Source organism: Lagopus leucura, unplaced genomic scaffold, assembly GCF_019238085.1.
Source record: "Lagopus leucura isolate 7727_CA_CO unplaced genomic scaffold, USGS_WTPT01 Super-Scaffold_100001, whole genome shotgun sequence".
Lineage (NCBI taxonomy): Eukaryota > Metazoa > Chordata > Aves > Galliformes > Phasianidae > Lagopus > Lagopus leucura.
The window spans coordinates 6,394,857-6,413,613 of record NW_024962262.1 but is presented as its reverse complement, the minus strand read 5'-3'; the positions used below and the strand labels follow the sequence as shown (position 1 = coordinate 6,413,613).

The following is an 18,757-nucleotide window of genomic DNA, read 5'->3' as shown; positions in this document are numbered from 1 at the left end:
GACCCGCCATGGCTGTGAAGGCCCTGGAAGCCCCAGCGATGAGCCCAGCCCGTGCGACAGGACGGAGGGCCGGAGGAGCACAGGCTGCGCCAATTTCCCCCTCAATTAGCGGCAATTAACACCGGCTCGCAGACGGCATAAAGGCAGGGCCGGGAGCCACCCCTAGCTGACCTTTCTGCAGGTACCACCATGGAGAGCTTCGTCTTTCCCCCTTTCGGCTCGTTCCAGAGCTTCAGGGGCGGCCTGCCGCCCAACCGCGGTGGAGAGTCGACACCGAAGCAGCCGAGCTGGAAGCAGAACAAGAGCAGCGGCCTCGGCCCCTTCCCCGTGGGGCCGCCCACCCCGGTGTCGGCCGACTACCTGGACAGCTGCCGCCGGGCGCAGCTCAAGGCGCTGCTGTCGCAGGTGAGCCCGGGGCTGACGCCGCGGCTGCGTCGGGCCAACACCAAGGAGGTGGGCGTGCAGGTGAACCCGCGGGCCGACGCCGCCGTGCAGTGCTCGCTGGGGCCGCGCACGCTGCCCGCCGGCCGCCCTCTCACCCCCGCCGCCGCCCGCGCCCGGGGCCGCCTCGCGCTCTACTCGCCCTTGCTGAACCCCCGCCTCTTTACGCTGCCCGAGGCCGCGGCGCACCGAGAGGAGGAAGCGGCAGCTCCGGCCGCCCCCGAGGAGCAGAAGGTGGAGGGCGGTAGCGACGAGCAGCGGGACGGCCCGGCGGAGCCTGCGGAGGCTGCGGCTTCGAGCGAGGCGCCGCGGGAGCAGAGTGCCGCCCCTGGGCGCCGGGCCGCCTTCCAGGTGCGTGGCGCGGGGAGACGGGCAGGGTCCGGGGGGTGAGGAGCCCTGGGATGGAGCTCTGGAGCGGAGATGTGCCTTGTCCCGTCAGCACCGGCCGCTGCCCTGGGAGCATCTCGCCCCTGTAGGCGGTTGGTGCTGAGGGCGGGAGGATGCTGAGCGAGCTCTCTCTGCAGTTCTTGGAGCAGAAGTACGGCTATTTCCACTGCAAGGACTGCAAGACCAGATGGGAGAGTGCTTACGTGTGGTGCATCTCTGGGAGTAACAAGGTACTTTATGTGTAACAAAACAGGTCTTGTCTTGCTCCTGACACTTCCATGTTTGACATACCATCCCTGAGAAACGTATCATGGTTTAGGCACAAGTGTTGGGTGATGGTATTCAACATCTTAAGTAAATCACTGAAGACTTAATCTTCTCAGGTGTACTTCAAGCAGCTCTGCCGCAAATGCCAGAAGGGCTTCAATCCCTATCGCGTGGAGGCAATCCAGTGCCAGGTACGTTACAGATTTCTTTTTTGGTAAAGTTATGCGAATTGCTCATGGACTCAGTTCGTTGTTACTGGGACGATAATTGTGTCAGAACTAGGAAACATTTGGGAAAGTGGTAATTGCGTAGGACTCATCTTGCTGATGGCCTACCTGAACAGTTTTCTGTTCATACCATCTAGTAACGTGTAGGGTAGTGTTGTGCTTCTAGGTGAGAAGCTTTAACAGCTTAACTTCATGGGGTTTATTGCAAAAGCTCTTTTAAGCCTATCAGCTCAAGTACCTTCTTATGATTAAGGGAAACCAACACAATGCATGCCTCTTATCTGCTCCCACTCTCTCATTTCTTAAGACCTGCTTCAAGACTCGCTGCACCTGCCCTCAGAAGAAAAGGCACATTGATCTCACGAGACCTCATCGCCAAGAACTCTGTGGCCGTTGCAAAGGCAAGAGGCTGTCCTGTGATAACACCTACAGCTTCAAGTACATTGTCTGATTTGCCTGCCCTCCACTAGTTTGTGCTCTGCGTGTTGTCCGTCTTTCGTGATGTTTTGACCTTAGGCTTTTGACCTGGCATTGGATAATGGATGAAGGCTCCTGTGTTATTTATAAAATATTTAACTTTATTGTATATATGCTGTAATTAAAGTTCAATAAAAGTTTGCACTGATTTGTTACCTGCTTGTTTCATCTTGCTGTGATCAAGGAGGAAAGCATATCTGGAAAGAAATAACCGGATTTCCCACATAGGCTTTGGTTTTAGTCTACCTTTAGGTAAGGTTTAGTATGTAGTAGCAGTTTCTTTCACTTGAACTGAACTAGTGTGGAAGAAGGCTGGGGGGGGAATTGTGGTAAAGTTATCTGCATGTTTTTCTCCCCCCCCCCCCCTTAGCAAATGTATACTTAAAAATCAAATAGCAGGTTTCTAAGGATACGATGTGTGTATCTTGTAAGACGAGTAAGCTGGTGTAACTTCAAAAGCTTTTTGAGATGGGTTTTCTAGTTTGTCTAGACACTGCAGCTACAGAAACTGTTATACAACTATAGTTGCTTAATTCAACCACAGAGCATTCTGGTCTTCCAGGGTATCTCAAAGGTAGTGAGTAATTGAACACAATTAATGGGAACAAAATGCAGTTAGTAGAACCTTGGAAAAACCTTTTAAAGAAGCATATTAAGATGTTGCTACTGCTTGTGCTGTCCTAAGGCTTTGAGGGGGCAGAAGCCGAGAGGTTCAGAAGGAAGTGAAAAGCTTTTCCACTACATGGACTCTCAAGTAGAACAAGCTGTCCAAGGAAGCAGTACGCTCCATCTTCAGAGGTTTTCAAGACTCAACTGGCTAGAAGCCTGAGTAACTTGACCTTGTGGCTACTGCTACTTCAAGTGGAGGTACAGCAAGGTGACTTCCTGAAGTGCTTCATCCAGTTCTTTCCAACTTGAGTTTTCCTCTTGATGAGGGTCCTCTTAAAATCAAGCAAGCATTCTGAAATGGGGTTAAAGGGGAGAGGGCTTTACTGTGTTCTGAGAGCCTGGGCTGCCATGGCAGGCTGGACAGATTTTCTTCCACTTTCAGTACTAGGAAGAAAAATCACTGAAAACTAAGTCTGGAGTTAACAGGCCTGTTGTTAATATTTTTTAACAGAAATAAGCCTTCACCTGCAGATGGTGGTAGTTTTTTTCTTTTTCAGTTTGAATCTGCTTTAGTCAGAGATAATAAAGGAAAAAAAAATACTACTTCTGGGTCTCTTTCAATGTAATAATTTAACCATAAGCCATGGAACAGGTGTCTTCTGGAGGCTGCTTCTCATCCATACCATTGGCAGCAATATAGGTACAGATACAGACACAGTCTTAACAAGAACTCTGTTGTGATTATACATTACTTTTATATTTTAGTTAAGTGGATGTACTGATCCAAGTATCAACCAAAATTACTTCACAAAAACAGTAAGTGTATTTACAGAGCGAATAAGTTACAGAGTTGTCAGAACAAAAGTATCTCAGATGTGCATCAGATTTACATGCATACATTTAACACTGGACAGCAGTTAAATGTAAGAAAAAAACATATAGGTATGACTTTTATATATATACATTACAAATAAAATAGGACATCTCTTTAAAGAAACTTAACATGAGACCTTGCATTTCACGTTAATATTTTTTTACTTTTTATACTTCAAATTTATATTAAATAAAAATAAGCATGCAATACAGTTCAAAAGATTTGACTGCGATGGGACTTTCTCCTACAAAATGGCAAGTTAAATTAGATCAACCATCCTTTAATAGTATAAATATATTCATAAAAGCAACCCTCTAGTAAAAAGCCGCCAAGGTTCTTAAAAAAAAAAAAAAGAAAAACAAACAAAAAATCTACCAAGACACTCTGGGGCCTAAGAACAGACCTCTGCAATATGATCCAGTACCTTCAGAGACAGTAGCCTAGTAACATTAGGAAATGTACTTCATAGCAGCTCGTTGTTTTAAGATACGGTAGTCATATTCAAATTACAGTGTACATTAAACTGTAGTCCATTTACTATTTGTTTCATACACACAGGCTCTCAGCTTTTGACCAACAAGTTTGCAAGATTCCGTGGCCAGCTTCATTCTGCCCATCTTTCACTCAATCAAATAAGAGAAAAAAGGAAAAAAATGTACAAGTTTTTTTCTTTTTTTTTATAACAAAAAATATTATTTTGTGAAGGAAACATTGCACTTCTGCCAACCTAAGGTTAATTTGCTATAAAGGAAGTATTGTTCAGTGTAGTAGGCTTTGGTAATGCAACGGAAGTCACTTCTTCAGTAGTGAGTTGCAGTTGCTCAGTGAAATGCTAACTGGTTTTTGTGCAACAGAGAGCAAAGGATGTTGTCCTGGATGCTCTATGCTACCTTCGTCCTTACAGTATTGCTACACATTTGAAGTTCAGCCCGTAACTTTTTAGAAGAAATCCTAAATGTAACAAGAGTGAGTACAGTTTGACCAAACCTTTGTAAGGCTGAGAAGACATTGAGCCACCTCACTCCAACAGGGCAGCACTCCCAGCCTGACAGAGGGGCCCAGAGTCCTGTCAGAGACTTGTGCCGGAAACGCTGGAGTCTGGAAGAAAGGTATTGATGACCCGGTAACTCTGAGCTCTGCGAATCATGTCGCGGATCTCTATGTTCAGTTCCATTAGCTTGGTACAGATTTCCGTCAGGCTCTGGTTAGAGCCCACCAGTGCATAGGTGCCCGTCTGACCCAAGGTTTGGTGCCGGAAGTAAATGTTCAGCAGTGTCTGGACTTCATCATCAGAGCTACTTCCAAAGATGTCATTGGGCCACAAAATCCTGCAACCCAACAGGAAAAGAATGTGCGTATCATTATGGGTTATCAGCACAGACCGAACCTAAGTGACCGAGGTCTCAACAAAGAGAGCAGACTTGGTCACATCACAAGCCAAAGGAACTCTCTTGTTTATGCCACTCAGTAATTACTGATAGCAGACACCGACATCACACAAACGCATGATTCCTATTTTCTAAAAATAAAAGGCTAAGAAATCTCATTCAAATAATGAAGTGAAACTGGGCTGAACATCAGCTGATAGCAGTGACATACATATAGAAAGATTCTCAGGAGCTTCACAGCAGTACTTTGTATCTATGCAATGCTGTTAAACGTCTTCATGGTGGTAAACATCTGTGTTTGTACTGCTGATTTGATATCATTACTTATGGCACATCCCACAAAAGCTACTAACATCAGTGCCCCACATATCTGTTGAAACGTAATATTAATTATGGTGACTCAGCACATTACATTTAGTATAAAGTTAGGAGAGTAATAAATGCATGCCCTTCTAATAACATGAAAGTCTACTGTGAACTGCGCAGTACGACTTGCCTGCATTCCCTTATTTGCCGTACAGCCTTAACCAGCTCGTTGTTTTTCAGACACTCCAGCATGGACTGAATGGCTGCTTCTGTAGAATTGAACGTGGGCTCAGATTCCATGCTCAGAGGCTCAGCTGCAATTGCGGCAGTAGCATCCTTAAGATTTTTCTTCAACTCACTCAGTTCTCTTGACATATTTAGCAGCTGTTCCAAGGAGAAAGATATGAGATGTATGTTTTCATTCTTCATAGGTACCAAAGAGTGGTTATTTCAAGTCTGTTCTATTAGCAGTACAAATTATGGAAAATACCCACTTCAACAAGGACATTCCTTGAAACTTTGTGCTCTGTACTGTAAACAGAAAACACAAACTACAGATTTTTAAGCTTCGAGTTTAAGATTAACTATGTGGGAATTTTGTCCTCCTTTTGCAAGAGCACATCTGAACAATCTTCTATCTGTCATTCCCATTTCATATCTGTTTTCATATAATTATGCATAAGTTCATGAAAACAACTTTTACTTCTCTTATCAGTGATGTTATTTATTTACAATTCACATGCAGGAGCTGATAGGCCCTTTTCTCAAAGGCTGAAACGTTAAAGATCTACCTGTAGATGCTCATGTATATTAAAAATAACCACTGTCACATGAACCAAAAATGGAACTTCTTTTACATAGTTGCTCATGGCTCCAGCAAAATGTGCTCATTTTGTGGTGAAACAATTGTCCCTCATTCCCCTACGGCCATAAGATGTGTTATTTATAGCAATCTAACAAAACAATCTATTAAACAGTTACAGTAATCAATCCTCTAATAAAGAACAGAAGATATTTCTCAAATCTCAGCCACTCTAACTAGATTCCCAGTACCTGTTTGTCTCTTAGACGGAAGTAGCCCACGTGCTTACAAGACTGCCTGGAGAACAGTTTCTTAAGACACAACAAATATTGAAAATATTTCTACTATTATGGTACATCTCACATCTAACAAACCAACCATCTCTGTTTACTGGAGAATCTGCAATATACTAGAATATGAGAGAAGATTCACTTTGTCGCTTAAATGTTTGTAATGCAGTAAGAAAAGTACATACAGTAACTTCTTCTCCTCAGCAGTTTAAAATATATGGACTTCATCAGGAAAAAAGTATACAAGGAATGGCAAGTTATTGTTACTGTCTCTCTTGGAATGATGATCATTCAAATTAAAGTGATAACCTTGAAGATAACTTCAAAAGTAGCATCTATTTTTTGCAACTGCTGACAATAAACTCCTCAGAGCACAAAGATGTTTGGGTTGAAAAAGATGTGTTGTTATGCCATAAATACTTATCTTTATAATGCTGACAATAAAAAGGACTCAATTATGGGATTTTGTTAACTACAGTCTTAAAATACATTTAACACTCTTGGGAAGCATTTAACTGATTTCAGTTTGATTACCCACAGAACAGGATCAGGAAGACTCAGTAATGTTGGCTACATACCTCTGGCATGGAACTGACTTCATGCACTTGTCCAATAAGTTTACAGTAGGACTGAAAAAGCAATAGCAGCTGGAAGTGGAGTTTATATAATCTCTGACACAGTTCCAATTGCTAGGGAGAGAGTTACAGAAGAACTAATCAATAAGGATCCATAAGTCAGGATAGTTTTTAATAACCAATAAAACCAATCTGAGATAGTTTAGTTCTTCAAAAAATGTTATTTTACCAAAGTATGATCATATACTATTTCAAAAACCAACTAATGTTCGTAATGTTCTGCAGATAAATCATATAAGACATTGGAAGTCAAAATTACAGTAGCTCTCAAGTAGCACGTCAGCACCAATCTCAAAGCAGTTTGTATGGGTTAGCTGATCACTGCAGCTGGAAAGCAGAGGCAGGACATGGGAGAAATGACTTGGACTTATAGAACATAAAACTCTTTAAAATATCAGAGATGGCCAAAGACCACGTCTGAGAGGTTGGAAATCCAAGAGAGAAGCAAAGAAGTATTTGCCCATAGGGGCCAAAGCTCCTGCCTGCTACTTTCACGGGAGAGGTAGAAGCAAATAAACCCAGCCTGGAGTGGGGCAGAGAAAATGCCAGCTCTGCAGTTTAAACTTCAGCTCGTGGATTTTCCAGCATCTTAATGAAACCATACAGCAGATAGACAGAATTTAATGTGTAAGAGAATGTCTAGCTTCACACTGTCCTGTGAAGTCTAATTTGTTTCTTCCAGAGGACTGTGCAGTACCATACGAAAAGTGTTGGATGCACTGAAGTAACAAGAAATGGGCACATGTGCCAGAGACATCAAACTAACATGCTGGTGGTGCTGCTGTCTGTGTGTGTCACCAGGAGGGGATCTCTCGGAGTTCCACAGATGGATCATGGTGGGGAGGGTAGGAATATTTCATCTCTGGCAAATTACAGAAGTGAAAATTCTGCAAGTGCATGTCTGAAGGCTTCCAGTCATTTACAGGAAAGACTTACAGACTTCAAACCACATTTAATTTGTCATCTCCACAGGAAGAGTGACCATGCGCAGGCTCAGTGATCTTTCCATTGACTTGGGAGAATGAGAGCAGAACTTCATGATAAACATGGCAGGAAAGAAGATTCTGTTTATGCCTTTGCCTCCTTAATGGACTTCAGCTGCTTGCTCAATAGAGGTCAGTGCAAATGTCAGCACAAATACTAAGAAAAAGTACTTTAGAAACACAGGCATTAATTTGACTGTTTATATATGGTTCAATATGTAAGTGTCAGGGTTTTCACCGATAAGATGAGAACCACATCTTTAGCATTCCAGTTCTAAAATTTATTTATGAGCCCAAGAGTTGAGGTCAAAAGAGCAGTTTGATGGCAAATCTCACCATTGTTCATCAGGTAAGGGTGGGCACCAACTGCCTAGCTATGTACGGTCAACCAAGGGCATTATCAAAACTGGGCAGAGCTGGTGTCCCTGCCCATCCCATGGGAGGCGATGGAAGAAAGTGGGAGCGGGGGGGGGGACCAACAAGTGTTGGGGGTCAACCTGACCCCACACATCTGTGGTGGGGCAAAGGAAAGGAATGTCTGTGTGACCTGCTCAGCCATAAGTGAATTATGGGTGCAGTACAGACAAAACCTACTGTGGCCAAAAGAATGACAAGGTAGAGCGTGAGGGATGCTGTCTATTAAACTTGCTCAGTGATTGTTCTCTGTAACTGAGGCCACACAGCACTGCCAAACTTGCATCTGTATTACAAAGGTTCCTCCTTCCGCAAGTAAGATTGACTTTTCAGACAGAACCTCCTGGAAGAATTCTCTATCTTCTGGTTGCTTCTGAGCCACAGTTGAGCATGAAGCCAGGAATGCCAACAGTGCACCAGTAATGCCAGCCCAGGAGGCTCACTTGCTCCCCGCTCCCAGTCCAGGTTCAGTAGCAGGGACACGGGAGGTTCTACAGAAATTCACTCTGTCCAAATTTTGAAGAACTGGTAAATCTAATTGGCAGGTAAACTTCAAGTTGTCAGGGAGGTAAAAATTAACTCAAAACCAGCACATGGTGTAATATAATTAAGAAACACAATAGCTTGGCATGTAATACACTATTTTCTAGTCTTTGGGGCATGATAATTCAGTGCTACTCTGCTGGCTGCTAACCTGAATTAAGACAAACTAAGGTTGAATTGAAGGCTCAAGTCTGAGTCTTTCAGTATGAAGTTATCATATCAAAGAACTCCATTTTTTTCCTCTCGACCTAAGAACATTCATCAACATACAACAAAAACAATTTTAAACAACTGTCTACTATAATTTTTAGTTTTTTCACACAGAATAATTGAAAATTGTGAAATTAAAAGAATTTTTAAAAACTAACCTTCTACTCCAGCATATGATAACCATTTAAAGGCTCAGTTTTCACAAAGTTATGTGACAATTTGAAATAGCATATGAAAGTGTCAGAATTTTGGCATAGTATCTTTAGATTTCACAAAACACATCTTAGTAAATGATTTTAGTCACTGCATGTAGAACCACATATTTTACAAGAAAATTCCAACAAAAAAGGAAAACATGCTTAGAAGTAGAACAGTAAAATTGGGGTGTATTAGTCCATCTAGAGATGGACAAAGAATATGAAAGAACTTCAACTTACTGCAAGAGATTCCATTTGCTACACAGCAAGCATGGCACAGGAGAAAAGGAAAGGAAAGAAAGTATAGTGTCAGTGTAATGCATGCAATAGGAAGCACAGCCCATCTGTAACAGCATAACTTGTCAGCAGTATTAGCAATGCTTGCCTCAGTAACTGCCTGGCAGTGTTACATACGGCATGCAGAGCACTCAATAAAATCAAGCTCTGAATTCTAATGGTAAATCATAGTCTAAATTCTAATAGTAATTTATAGTCTAAATATCCTCCTCAGTTAGACCTTCATATTTATTAGTTTTGATTTATCCTGCTCAGAAGCCCAGGAGCTTACAGTGAATTTGGGTTAGGAAGTTCAAGAAATGACACTTTTATTTAAATGTTCTTTCCTTAATATTGTAAAGAGCTCGTACTGCAAAGCACTCAAACATTATGCAGGGTTTTCAAGCGATTAACAGTACTGATTTTTTTATTTTCTTTTAAAGAAATATTTTATTATTTAGGAATACTTCTATTTTTGGATGTAATAGATCTGAAGAAATGTACAGGATAAGCTGTTGGGTTTACTACTTGGCACACTACAATGGAAACATTTTATACATAACTTAAGCAATCATAAGAAAAAAAATAAATGGAAAATGCCAGTTTGGTCTGACTACATGGCAGGGCCACTTGTTCAGATCTGCATTCCCTTCTCTTACCAGTCATGATTCACTGATCTGTAATTCTGAAGCTATTAAAATGTCAGTGTAAGCATTGTTGCAAAGTAATAAAAACTCCAATTTACCCATAATAGCATTTCAAAGATTAAGGATCACCGTCTCAGAAATAAATTTCTCAAAAAAGAAGTGCTCCTCGTTTCTCTACCAAGAGCTACACTCGCATTTTGTGCATGTTTAATGCAGATTTCCTTACTTATATTATATTCTTGTGACATGTTAGATGACCAGAATAATGATGTCAATGTTGTAGCCAACAAACCACAATGACGTCTGCCCAGCTGCAGCCTGCACATGACACTAATAAACTTTGGAAATTCTTACTAAAATGATTTACCTTCAGTAAATCAGTACAAAGGCATCAAATAGAGAAAAGTCAAATAATGCTAACTTTATATGGTCACACAAAGTACTTTGGTCCTGTTTCTTTCCATGGCCTTGCAATTAAAAATGTATGAAAAGTATCGTACCAAATCTTGCACTAACCTTCAACAAAACCATGACAAGTTTAGCTTTACACTTCTGCAATGCTTAATTTTAAGCCTTTAATGTTCTTTGAACTGTTTTTTTTTTCTTTTTTTTTTCTTTTTTTTTTTTTTTTTTCTATAAGAGTGTTAGTATTCTTAAAAAAGCCTTCCTGTATATCCTGGCTTCCATGCAGTTCATGAAAATTAAGTTTTGTAAAGCTGTGTTTCAGATAAGAAGAGGACAAGAGCAGACAGAGCACCGTGCTCTAGGGGTGCCCATTTGTGTTTTTAAAATCTTGTCTGCCTCTCTCTCGGGCTCCTCTGAATCTCAGCACGCCAACAAGTTTCACTCAGACTTTTGAAAAACACTGAATCCAGGTATAATTTCTAACATGCTATGGAATTGACTTTCAAGAAGAGAGAAAGCAGAAAATAAGTGAATTCCATGGTCTTTTTTTTTTCCCCCCACAGGAAAACTTTTTTTTTCTTGTTTACTGCTTCAAAAACGATAAGCAAAAAAAAGTCATGGAGAAGGCGGTAGGAGGTGTGAACTGGGATTTTATCTCATATGTAAATCCCTCCTTCATCAGAAGAAACTATACAGATTTTTCAAGGAATATTATAAAATCTTTCTGAATACTCATTCAAATCAGCATGGCTCTCCAATTCCATGATTGTAACTTTTCTTCCTCACTCCTTAAGCATAAAAAATGAAAGTTGAGTAGATCATTTTTTGACTAAATGACATTCCTTTTAGTCTTCAGTATTGTGGATCTGGGCTGAATGCTCCTAGCTTCCACTTTTCTCCTGTTTCTACTTTAATGCCTATTGTAAGGGAACTGTGATAGACAATACCCAATTAATGGCTTTATCAGCTGTATCTTCTCTACTTGCCCTCATGAGGCCCCACAGGCAATACTGTGTCCAGCACAAGAAGAATGTGGAGCTGTTGGAATGGGTTTAGAGGAGGGCCATGAAGATGATCAAAGGGCTGGAGCACCTCTCCTATAAGAAAGGCTGAGGGAGTTGGGCTTACTCAGCTTGGTGAAGAGAAGGCTCTGTGGAGACCTCATGCAGCTTAACAGGACCTTATAATCGGGAGTGACCCATTTTTTACATAACCTGATAGCAATTGGAGAAGACAGAATGGTTTTGAACTACAAGAGGGGAGATTTTGGTTAGATGTTAGGAGGAAATTCGTCGCTATGAGGGTAGTAAGGCACTGAAACAGGCTGCCAGAGAAAGAGCGGATGCTCATCCCAGGAGCGGTTCAAGGCCCAACTGGATAGGATCCTGGGCAGCCAGATCTAACAGGAGGAACCCATGGGAGGGGGTTGGATCTGGATGGTTTTTAAGGTTTCTTCCAAGCCTATCACTCTATGATTCTATGACTATGAGAATACCAAATATTTAGAGTCACTGGATCACTTACACTAGTCCTTCATGCAGCTAATAAATGTTTCAGCTAAGAACCCTCAACTCCCACTGAAACAGCAACCCTTTGATTTATTACTGGAAGAAGAATTACTTTTCTGTACTATTAGCAGAAGATAGCAAAATACTAATCCTTACATCACTGGCTTTTCTTCTTGCTTTTTTCAAGGAATCATTTTTATATACTATAAAGAGACAAGAGCTACACAGTTGCCTCTTAAGACATTAAAACTGTGATGGCAACACAGTTGTCAGTCATTTGATGACGTAGGAGAGTCCCATCATAACAAAATAGTTGCTCTGTGCGAGAGTTTTTAATTGCAAGCGCATTTTACTGGGGTATTCCATGTGATTTGAAACTGCAGTAGACAAAAGCTTTTTCTCTCAAACTGGAAAGTTAATATGAATATATTAGTATAAAGTTAATGAATATATTGTATTGTATATGTATAATATATACATGAATATATTGTATTCTATAAGTATCAGAGAGAAAAAGAGAGATACAATATATGTTGTTGCATTCTTCAATATCCACTGGAATTGAAGGACAGCAGAAATTGCTCCATCTGGAGAAAGCCAAAATCCTGCTGTGGTCCTCTAGAAAAGCTGTCCACAAGAGCCAAACTGAGCTTGTCATGAGTCCATGGATCTGTCCAACAGTGGTCAGATAGTGTAAAGAAACTGAAATTTCTAATCTAATTTCCAATCAACCTTCTAATTTAATAATGAGATTCACTCTGCCTTTAGGTATACTGTGACTCAGTTGAACTCCAGATTTCTATGGCGTCAGGATGTAAACCTTCAGTCCTGTAGGTGGCCCAGAGTCATTGAACATTCAGCCACAGGAAAACCCACAGCAAAAGGCACATTCTCAACTTCTCCAGCAAAGTGCTAAGGGATGCAGTGTGCTTTAAAAATCCATTAACAGCTTGAGTTTGTACAGCCCACACTCAATAGACTGTAATCTTTTGAATGAGCAAGTTTTAAGGAAAGTGTATACTGACTTTGGACTTGCAGAGTAAGCTGAATGTCTCATTAGGAGACAAATACTTATTTGAATGAGTTACTAATAATTGTCTTTAAAAGTGGGATCTTTCATGTATCTCTTTTCAAAAATAAAAATAACAAACCCCAAACGCCCCAAACCAGTCTTTGGCTAGATAAAAAAATAAGAATCCCCATTTGGTAGGGAGCAAGAATGTACCATGAGATCTACTTATCTGTTACATGTGGACAGACAGCATAACAGTCTGTGCAGGTAATCTGTCAATAGATTAACTCCTCAGTGCTTAAAATTCTGCAGCATCAAATGACTGAATGTAGCGTCACAGCTTACAAATCAGAGACATGGACCAATCATGCAATCTGTTGCAAGAGTAAGAGGTGGAAAGGCATTCTGGGACATTCAGCTGTTACCCAATTAGCTAGTTCCAGTAGCTGGCCTTGACAACTTCTATTTCAAGCTCCTTTAATGTCAGAATAAGCAATTTTTGCCTTTGCCTATTTTCAGCAACAGTAACAACAGTCAACAAATCATGTGCAATTATTTGGAACTAGGATCTGATTAAGGAAATCAGTGCCAAATGAATTGTGCACACAGGCAAGCAAAACCCATTTAAGCTAGTTGTGATGCAACCCTGATGGCAAAACTGAATCTGATCTTATGTCTGTTTTGGGGTTCTCTGGGGAGTTCTGAGAATCCTAGATTTCTGCACTCCATAGAACAAGGTATTGCTTTTTTTCCTTGCAATTATTTCTGAATCTTTTCAGAAGCAGCCTGGTTTTGTGTTTAGCTATTTGTGTTTCGCTTTTGTTTTTATGTCAGAAGTTTTAGGCAGGATTTCAGGACTTAGTCAAACCATCAGTAAATCTAAGAGTTCAGACAGGTTCCCTAATGGCTACCACTGTAAGACAGATGTTTTTTTCCTGCAGCTGGTAGATTCTTTGGCCATCCAGGCTAAGGGAGAACACAAAAGGAAAGGCATGAAAAAAAATATCTGTCAATCTAAGAATTACTTATCCTATTCCCTTTCTAGTAACATTTCTCCTTCTCCTCTTTTCTGAACTCTTTTTCCCATTACTCTTTTGTTTATTCTTTTGTTTCTATTCTTTTGCTTTGTATTCATTTATTCTTTTGATGAATAAATAGAATGAATTATTATATATGAGAAAGTTCCCTTGGGAAGAGCTGTTTTCAATTGACAGGTGAGTTGAGAAGGGGAAGAAACAAATATGTCTGTTGATCAAACACCTACCATCCTGTCCACTTCCAAGGAATAATGTATTTTGGGTTGAAAGAACATTGCTGGGATAGAGGATTATTATTATTATTATTACTATTGTTATTATTATTATCAAGGATTCTTGCAAGAGTAAGAAACCTTTTTTTCAGACTGCTTGATAAGCAGTAAAAATACTGACTCTGGTTTCACATTTAAATCTGAGAAAAAGAACACCTAATTAAAAAAGTAATAATCAAACATGCAAATGGAACATATTTATTAACTTTTAGAAGCGCTCAGACCATTTGTATGTGAGCTCAGTTCATACTTTATTCCTTCTCCTCAGCATTCTCTCAGCTGTACTTTTTCCAAAAAGAAAGTAAGCAGATGATCAGCAAGATGTCTGATCCTCCATCCATTTTTGGGGGTTACCAAAATAGGGATGAAGAGTATAAACAAACTGCATACAGCAACATACATAACACCTACTACCTGAAGCCACTGATCAGAGTCTTGTGCACCAGTGGGCAGAGGTCATCCACAGACAGCCCAATTGTTGTGCCTCTCCATGTATCACTTAATCTCCCTCTCCCGATCTACTTGGCAGGACAGGCAGTAGCACACGTTCCAGGCCCCTCTTTTGTAGATGTGAGAATAGCTCACTTGTGACTTCCTGGCACACCGTAACAATTACAGAAGAGACAGCATCTTCTTTAAACGCATAGGAAGGCATGTGCAACTTTTGCTGGTGCCAGTGCCAGATGGAGGAAGACTAGACAGTTTTCCCACCACCTGTGACTACAGCCAGAGGATTTATTAGCAAATCAGATTTGCTAATAAAATCAAGGAAGCTAAAATGCAGGGATGGCAAGGATTTGGGATTACTGAGCAACGGCACAAAATCAAACCAAACCAAAGAAACAAATGCAACTGAGGTCAAACTGGAAGATGAAATACATGGAGATGGAATGAGAGGTTAAAATAAAAACAGAAGACAATAAAATGATTTGGGGGAGAAGACAAACAATCAAAACCAACATGACAATGTCTTAAAAAAAAAAAAAAGAGTTCTGAAAATGTCATTATAACCTGTTATAAGCTATAATTCATGTAAATAGGATATGTTATTTTTTTCTACATGCTCCTGCTGTTCCTTGACTTTGGCTAATTCTCTTCATCCTCCTCCTTTTTCAATGTCCTCATTCCTTTTCCTCCAAAAAAGAAATACAACCCACAAAATAACCCAACTCATTCTACAGCACAAAGACATCACCTGTTTCTTATAGGTAGTACATCAGATCACAGGCATGCCACTGGATCATGCTGATTTCTGAAATGACTGATTTCTTAACTGGAATTAATATGCTAAATATATATGCACAGATATATATATATACACACACTTATGTGTAAAACTTGTGTTTAGAAGTGACAGAAGAGCTATTTTGCCTTTGCTATAAATACTTTCCTAAAGCATAAATAATTTAACCGGTCATTTTACAGTCATTATTTTGTAACTGCTAATGTAAGTGGATTTCAACCAGGTAAGTCTTTCTGTTTTGCAGGCTGAGTCTGTAACAGCTGTAGACAAAATGGGAGTAATGTGGAAGCACAGTACATCAGGACTGATTTTCAGAGACAGTGTGCTGTGGGAAAACGACTTCTCTGAAATGGATTGCACACACAGCCCAGGCAGGGTTAACTCTGATTCCTTGTCTAGAATAGGAAGGCATAAGTGTTGCCTCTGAAAACTTGTCATTTCCTTCGGCCAAGGCAACAACAATTCCTGTAAGTCTTAAGTGTGAAAACTGGATTATGCCGAACTCCATCAGTGAGAGAAGGGGGAAGTACAGCATGACCTTGTGGATCCAAAACAAGATATATCACATGTCACTTTAGAGAAGTGAAATAATCCTTCTCACTCATTACCTTCTCTTCTGAGTCCCCCGGTTGGCAGGTAATAACTCCATCTCGTGAGCCCCCAGCAAACGTTGCTTTGCAGTTTGCAAGCCACTGTTTTCAGAAATAAATTGAAAGAATATATGAATAAAGCCCTTAGCTTGATTTGCATAATGGTAACATTATTCTAGTTACATAGAACATAAACAAAATTTTGCAATTTTGATTTTTATTCACACAGACTATTTGCTTTGAGTACAATTTAAACAACTGCAATTTTACATTCTATTAGTACTATTAATATTTGAATTGCATAAAACAAGAAAAAGAAAGAATTATTTGCTAGCTGGGAGAAAGGAAAGATTAGGAATATTAAACATGATGATGTTTCTAAAATTAAAGGACTTAATACATTTTAAGTTCTGGTTCATACGCTCAGGAAGGAACATGAAATGAATCCAGTATCTGAAATACTCTTTTTTATTGAATGTTAAACACAGAATCACAGAATGGCCCGGGTTGGAAGGGACTTCAAGGACCATGAATCTCCAACCTCCCTGCCACATGCAGGGCCACCAACCTCCACATTTAATACTAGACCAGGCTGCCCAGGGCCCCATCCAACCTGGCCCTGAACACCTCCAGGGACGGGGCATCCACACCAATTAGACACTACCTGCAGTCTCCTGACATAGTGTCAATATACACACAGAAAAACAAGAACAATAGCACAAAGCACAATCCAGCGTACCGAGAGAGTTGCTTCTTTTCTGTTGTTGTATGTGTCCAGGTATTCCTGCAGTTCTAGGACACTGAACTTCAGTTTTTCAAGAAGGCCACAAGAAAGAAGCTGGAGAAGTGAAATTTCATTAGCATTAGCTAATTTCATTAGCTAGCAAATGTCACTATAAAAGCATAAAAATACTATCAGAATAGGAAATAACAGCAGAAAAAATATCTTGCAAAATAGTACTTAGGTTTATATACACCAATAACAAAAATTACCTGATTTTATGTTTATGAAAAAAAATAGATAAATAGAATAGTATATTGAGAGCCTACTGGCAACAGGTGCACCGATGGTAATTTGGACTTGAAGCTGTGCTTTGTTTTTTTAGCAGCTTCACAAAGGACTTTTTCCCTAGACCAAAAACACTGCACAAAGCTCATCTGGTTAATCTCTACAGCTCTCTAATGATGTAAAGCACAGTGCTTTGTGGTCACAGAAGCTGGCCAAAAGCAGGCCTAAGATTGCATTTCAGAAGTAATGCTCCCATTTGAAGTCACATTTTCCTGAAGCTTTTGGACAAACAGGGGCCAGAATGAAAACAATGAGAAGGGTCGCCTCAATTACTAATATATAAAAGGGCTACTCTGAATGTAATGCCTTCTGTTTTAAGATGTTGGCCCACGACATCAGAAGCAGATGTTGGTGATATGGCAGTTGCAGTTGAACCTTCTCACCAATATTCCATCACATTTTGATGCCATGTGACAGATGGCAGCAGAGGGACAGTCTGACAGAATGGCATCTGACATGGAAATGCATCTGAAGCAAAGGCTGAATTCCTCCATGAGGAGAAAATGGCACCCACTGACATTCACTGACACTTGCTGAATGTTTATGGAGACCAAACAGTGGATGTTAGCATGGATAAAGTTGGATTATGTGGGTAACATTTTCCAAGCAATAATGCTGTCACAGCAACTATAAACAGTGGTCACCACCACTGGTGCAGATTTTTATGAGCGTGGCATGCAGACTCTTGTTCATCAGTGGTGAAAATGCATAGCTAATGGTGGTGACTATGTTGTAAATTAGTATTTTGAAGCTGAGAATTTGCTCTATCAAATAGCATTACTGTACTTTTTTGTATCTATTGTGGTTTCCATGGAAATAAACAGGAGGAATAACTTTTGGAGTGATTTATGTAAATTTCTTATGATCTTTTTAATGTCTCATATGAAGCCATGGTGAACTATGTTAAAAACAGCTCTTCCTTTGCCATTTGTGTGGCCAAACAAACCCAGCGGACACCTCTTCTGTACTGCTTTCTGGCACACAGGCTCAACACATTGTATTGCCCATCTGTCAGTACTTAGTTAGTAAAAGAGTATGAGAAGTTAATGGAAATTTGCTTAAGAACAAGAGAAAAAAGAAAAATTACAGATGGGAGGTGGGTACTCTCTTGACGTATCTGTACAGGAACTGCCTTTACATGAAACAGGGGAAATAACACTGCTATGCAGCGTATGATATTTGAAAAGAATATACTCACTGTTTCTGCATCTACAAAAAGAGTAGGACATTCTGAGCACGATGTTAGCATCTGAGAAGACCTCACAAACTTGGAGCCTATTCCTCGCAGGTTGTCTCCCAAGTAGCTGGCTGCATCGCAGGTTAGGAAGCAGAATCTTTTCTGAATATTCTGTAAAGCAAAATATGCTTTATCATATTCTTTACTCAAGTTCTTTTATAAACAAAACTGTATGCTTTTTTTTTTGAAGTGTGTGTGTCATACAATAATGTGTAACAGAGGTCACCTTCCTGCTCAGAACTCATTGCTCATGGATATGAAGCAACAATTATTATGCTGGAGAGAGTGCACAGCTGTGCGGCTGTGAAACTAGCTGCAGAGTCAGTAATCATCTACTGCTGAAATATATTTTTGTAAACATGATTCAATCTATGTAAAGTCTTTTACCCACATGTAGTTTGTTTTCTTGTC

The 18,757-nt window shown here is 40.3% G+C and overlaps 2 protein-coding genes across 7 annotated transcripts in view; one reads left to right on the top strand and one right to left on the bottom strand.

Annotated features, from left to right (window-relative positions):
• Positions 1-35: 35 nt before the first annotated feature.
• On the top strand, positions 36-1,954 carry ZAR1L (zygote arrest 1 like). Its single transcript, XM_042867646.1, has 4 exons — positions 36-792; positions 966-1,058; positions 1,212-1,286; positions 1,630-1,954. Exons 1-4 carry the CDS (start codon positions 190-192, stop codon positions 1,771-1,773), a joined length of 915 nt encoding a protein of 304 aa, XP_042723580.1. The 5' UTR covers positions 36-189; the 3' UTR covers positions 1,774-1,954.
• A 1,187-nt stretch (positions 1,955-3,141) lies between these two features.
• Positions 3,142-18,757, bottom strand: part of FRY (FRY microtubule binding protein) — a 206,952-nt gene continuing 191,336 nt past the window's right edge. For 4 of the 6 annotated variants that reach the window (XM_042867645.1, XM_042867639.1, XM_042867640.1 and 1 more), the window contains 7 exons: positions 18,308-18,457; positions 16,780-16,878; positions 16,059-16,142; positions 9,291-9,308; positions 6,647-6,757; positions 5,167-5,360; positions 3,142-4,610 (listed from right to left, as the gene is read on the bottom strand). In XM_042867645.1, the coding sequence (XP_042723579.1) occupies positions 4,352-4,610; positions 5,167-5,360; positions 6,647-6,757; positions 9,291-9,308; positions 16,059-16,142; positions 16,780-16,878; positions 18,308-18,457 (915 nt within the window). In that variant the 3' untranslated portion in view covers positions 3,142-4,351. The remainder of the gene's footprint in view (positions 4,611-5,166; positions 5,361-6,646; positions 6,758-9,290; positions 9,309-16,058; positions 16,143-16,779; positions 16,879-18,307; positions 18,458-18,757) is intronic. The other 2 variants (XM_042867642.1, XM_042867643.1) reach the window with 1 other exon arrangement.

Bases quoted from the DNA above. Each gene is read 5' to 3' on its own strand.
- ZAR1L (XM_042867646.1), top strand. From the start codon at position 190: ATGGAGAGCTTCGTCTTTCCCCCTTTCGGCTCGTTCCAGAGCTTCAGG. The intron at 793-965 runs GTGCGTGGCGCG...CTCTCTCTGCAG, and splicing joins GGCGCCGGGCCGCCTTCCAG to TTCTTGGAGCAGAAGTACGG. The intron at 1,287-1,629 runs GTACGTTACAGA...TCATTTCTTAAG, and splicing joins TGGAGGCAATCCAGTGCCAG to ACCTGCTTCAAGACTCGCTG.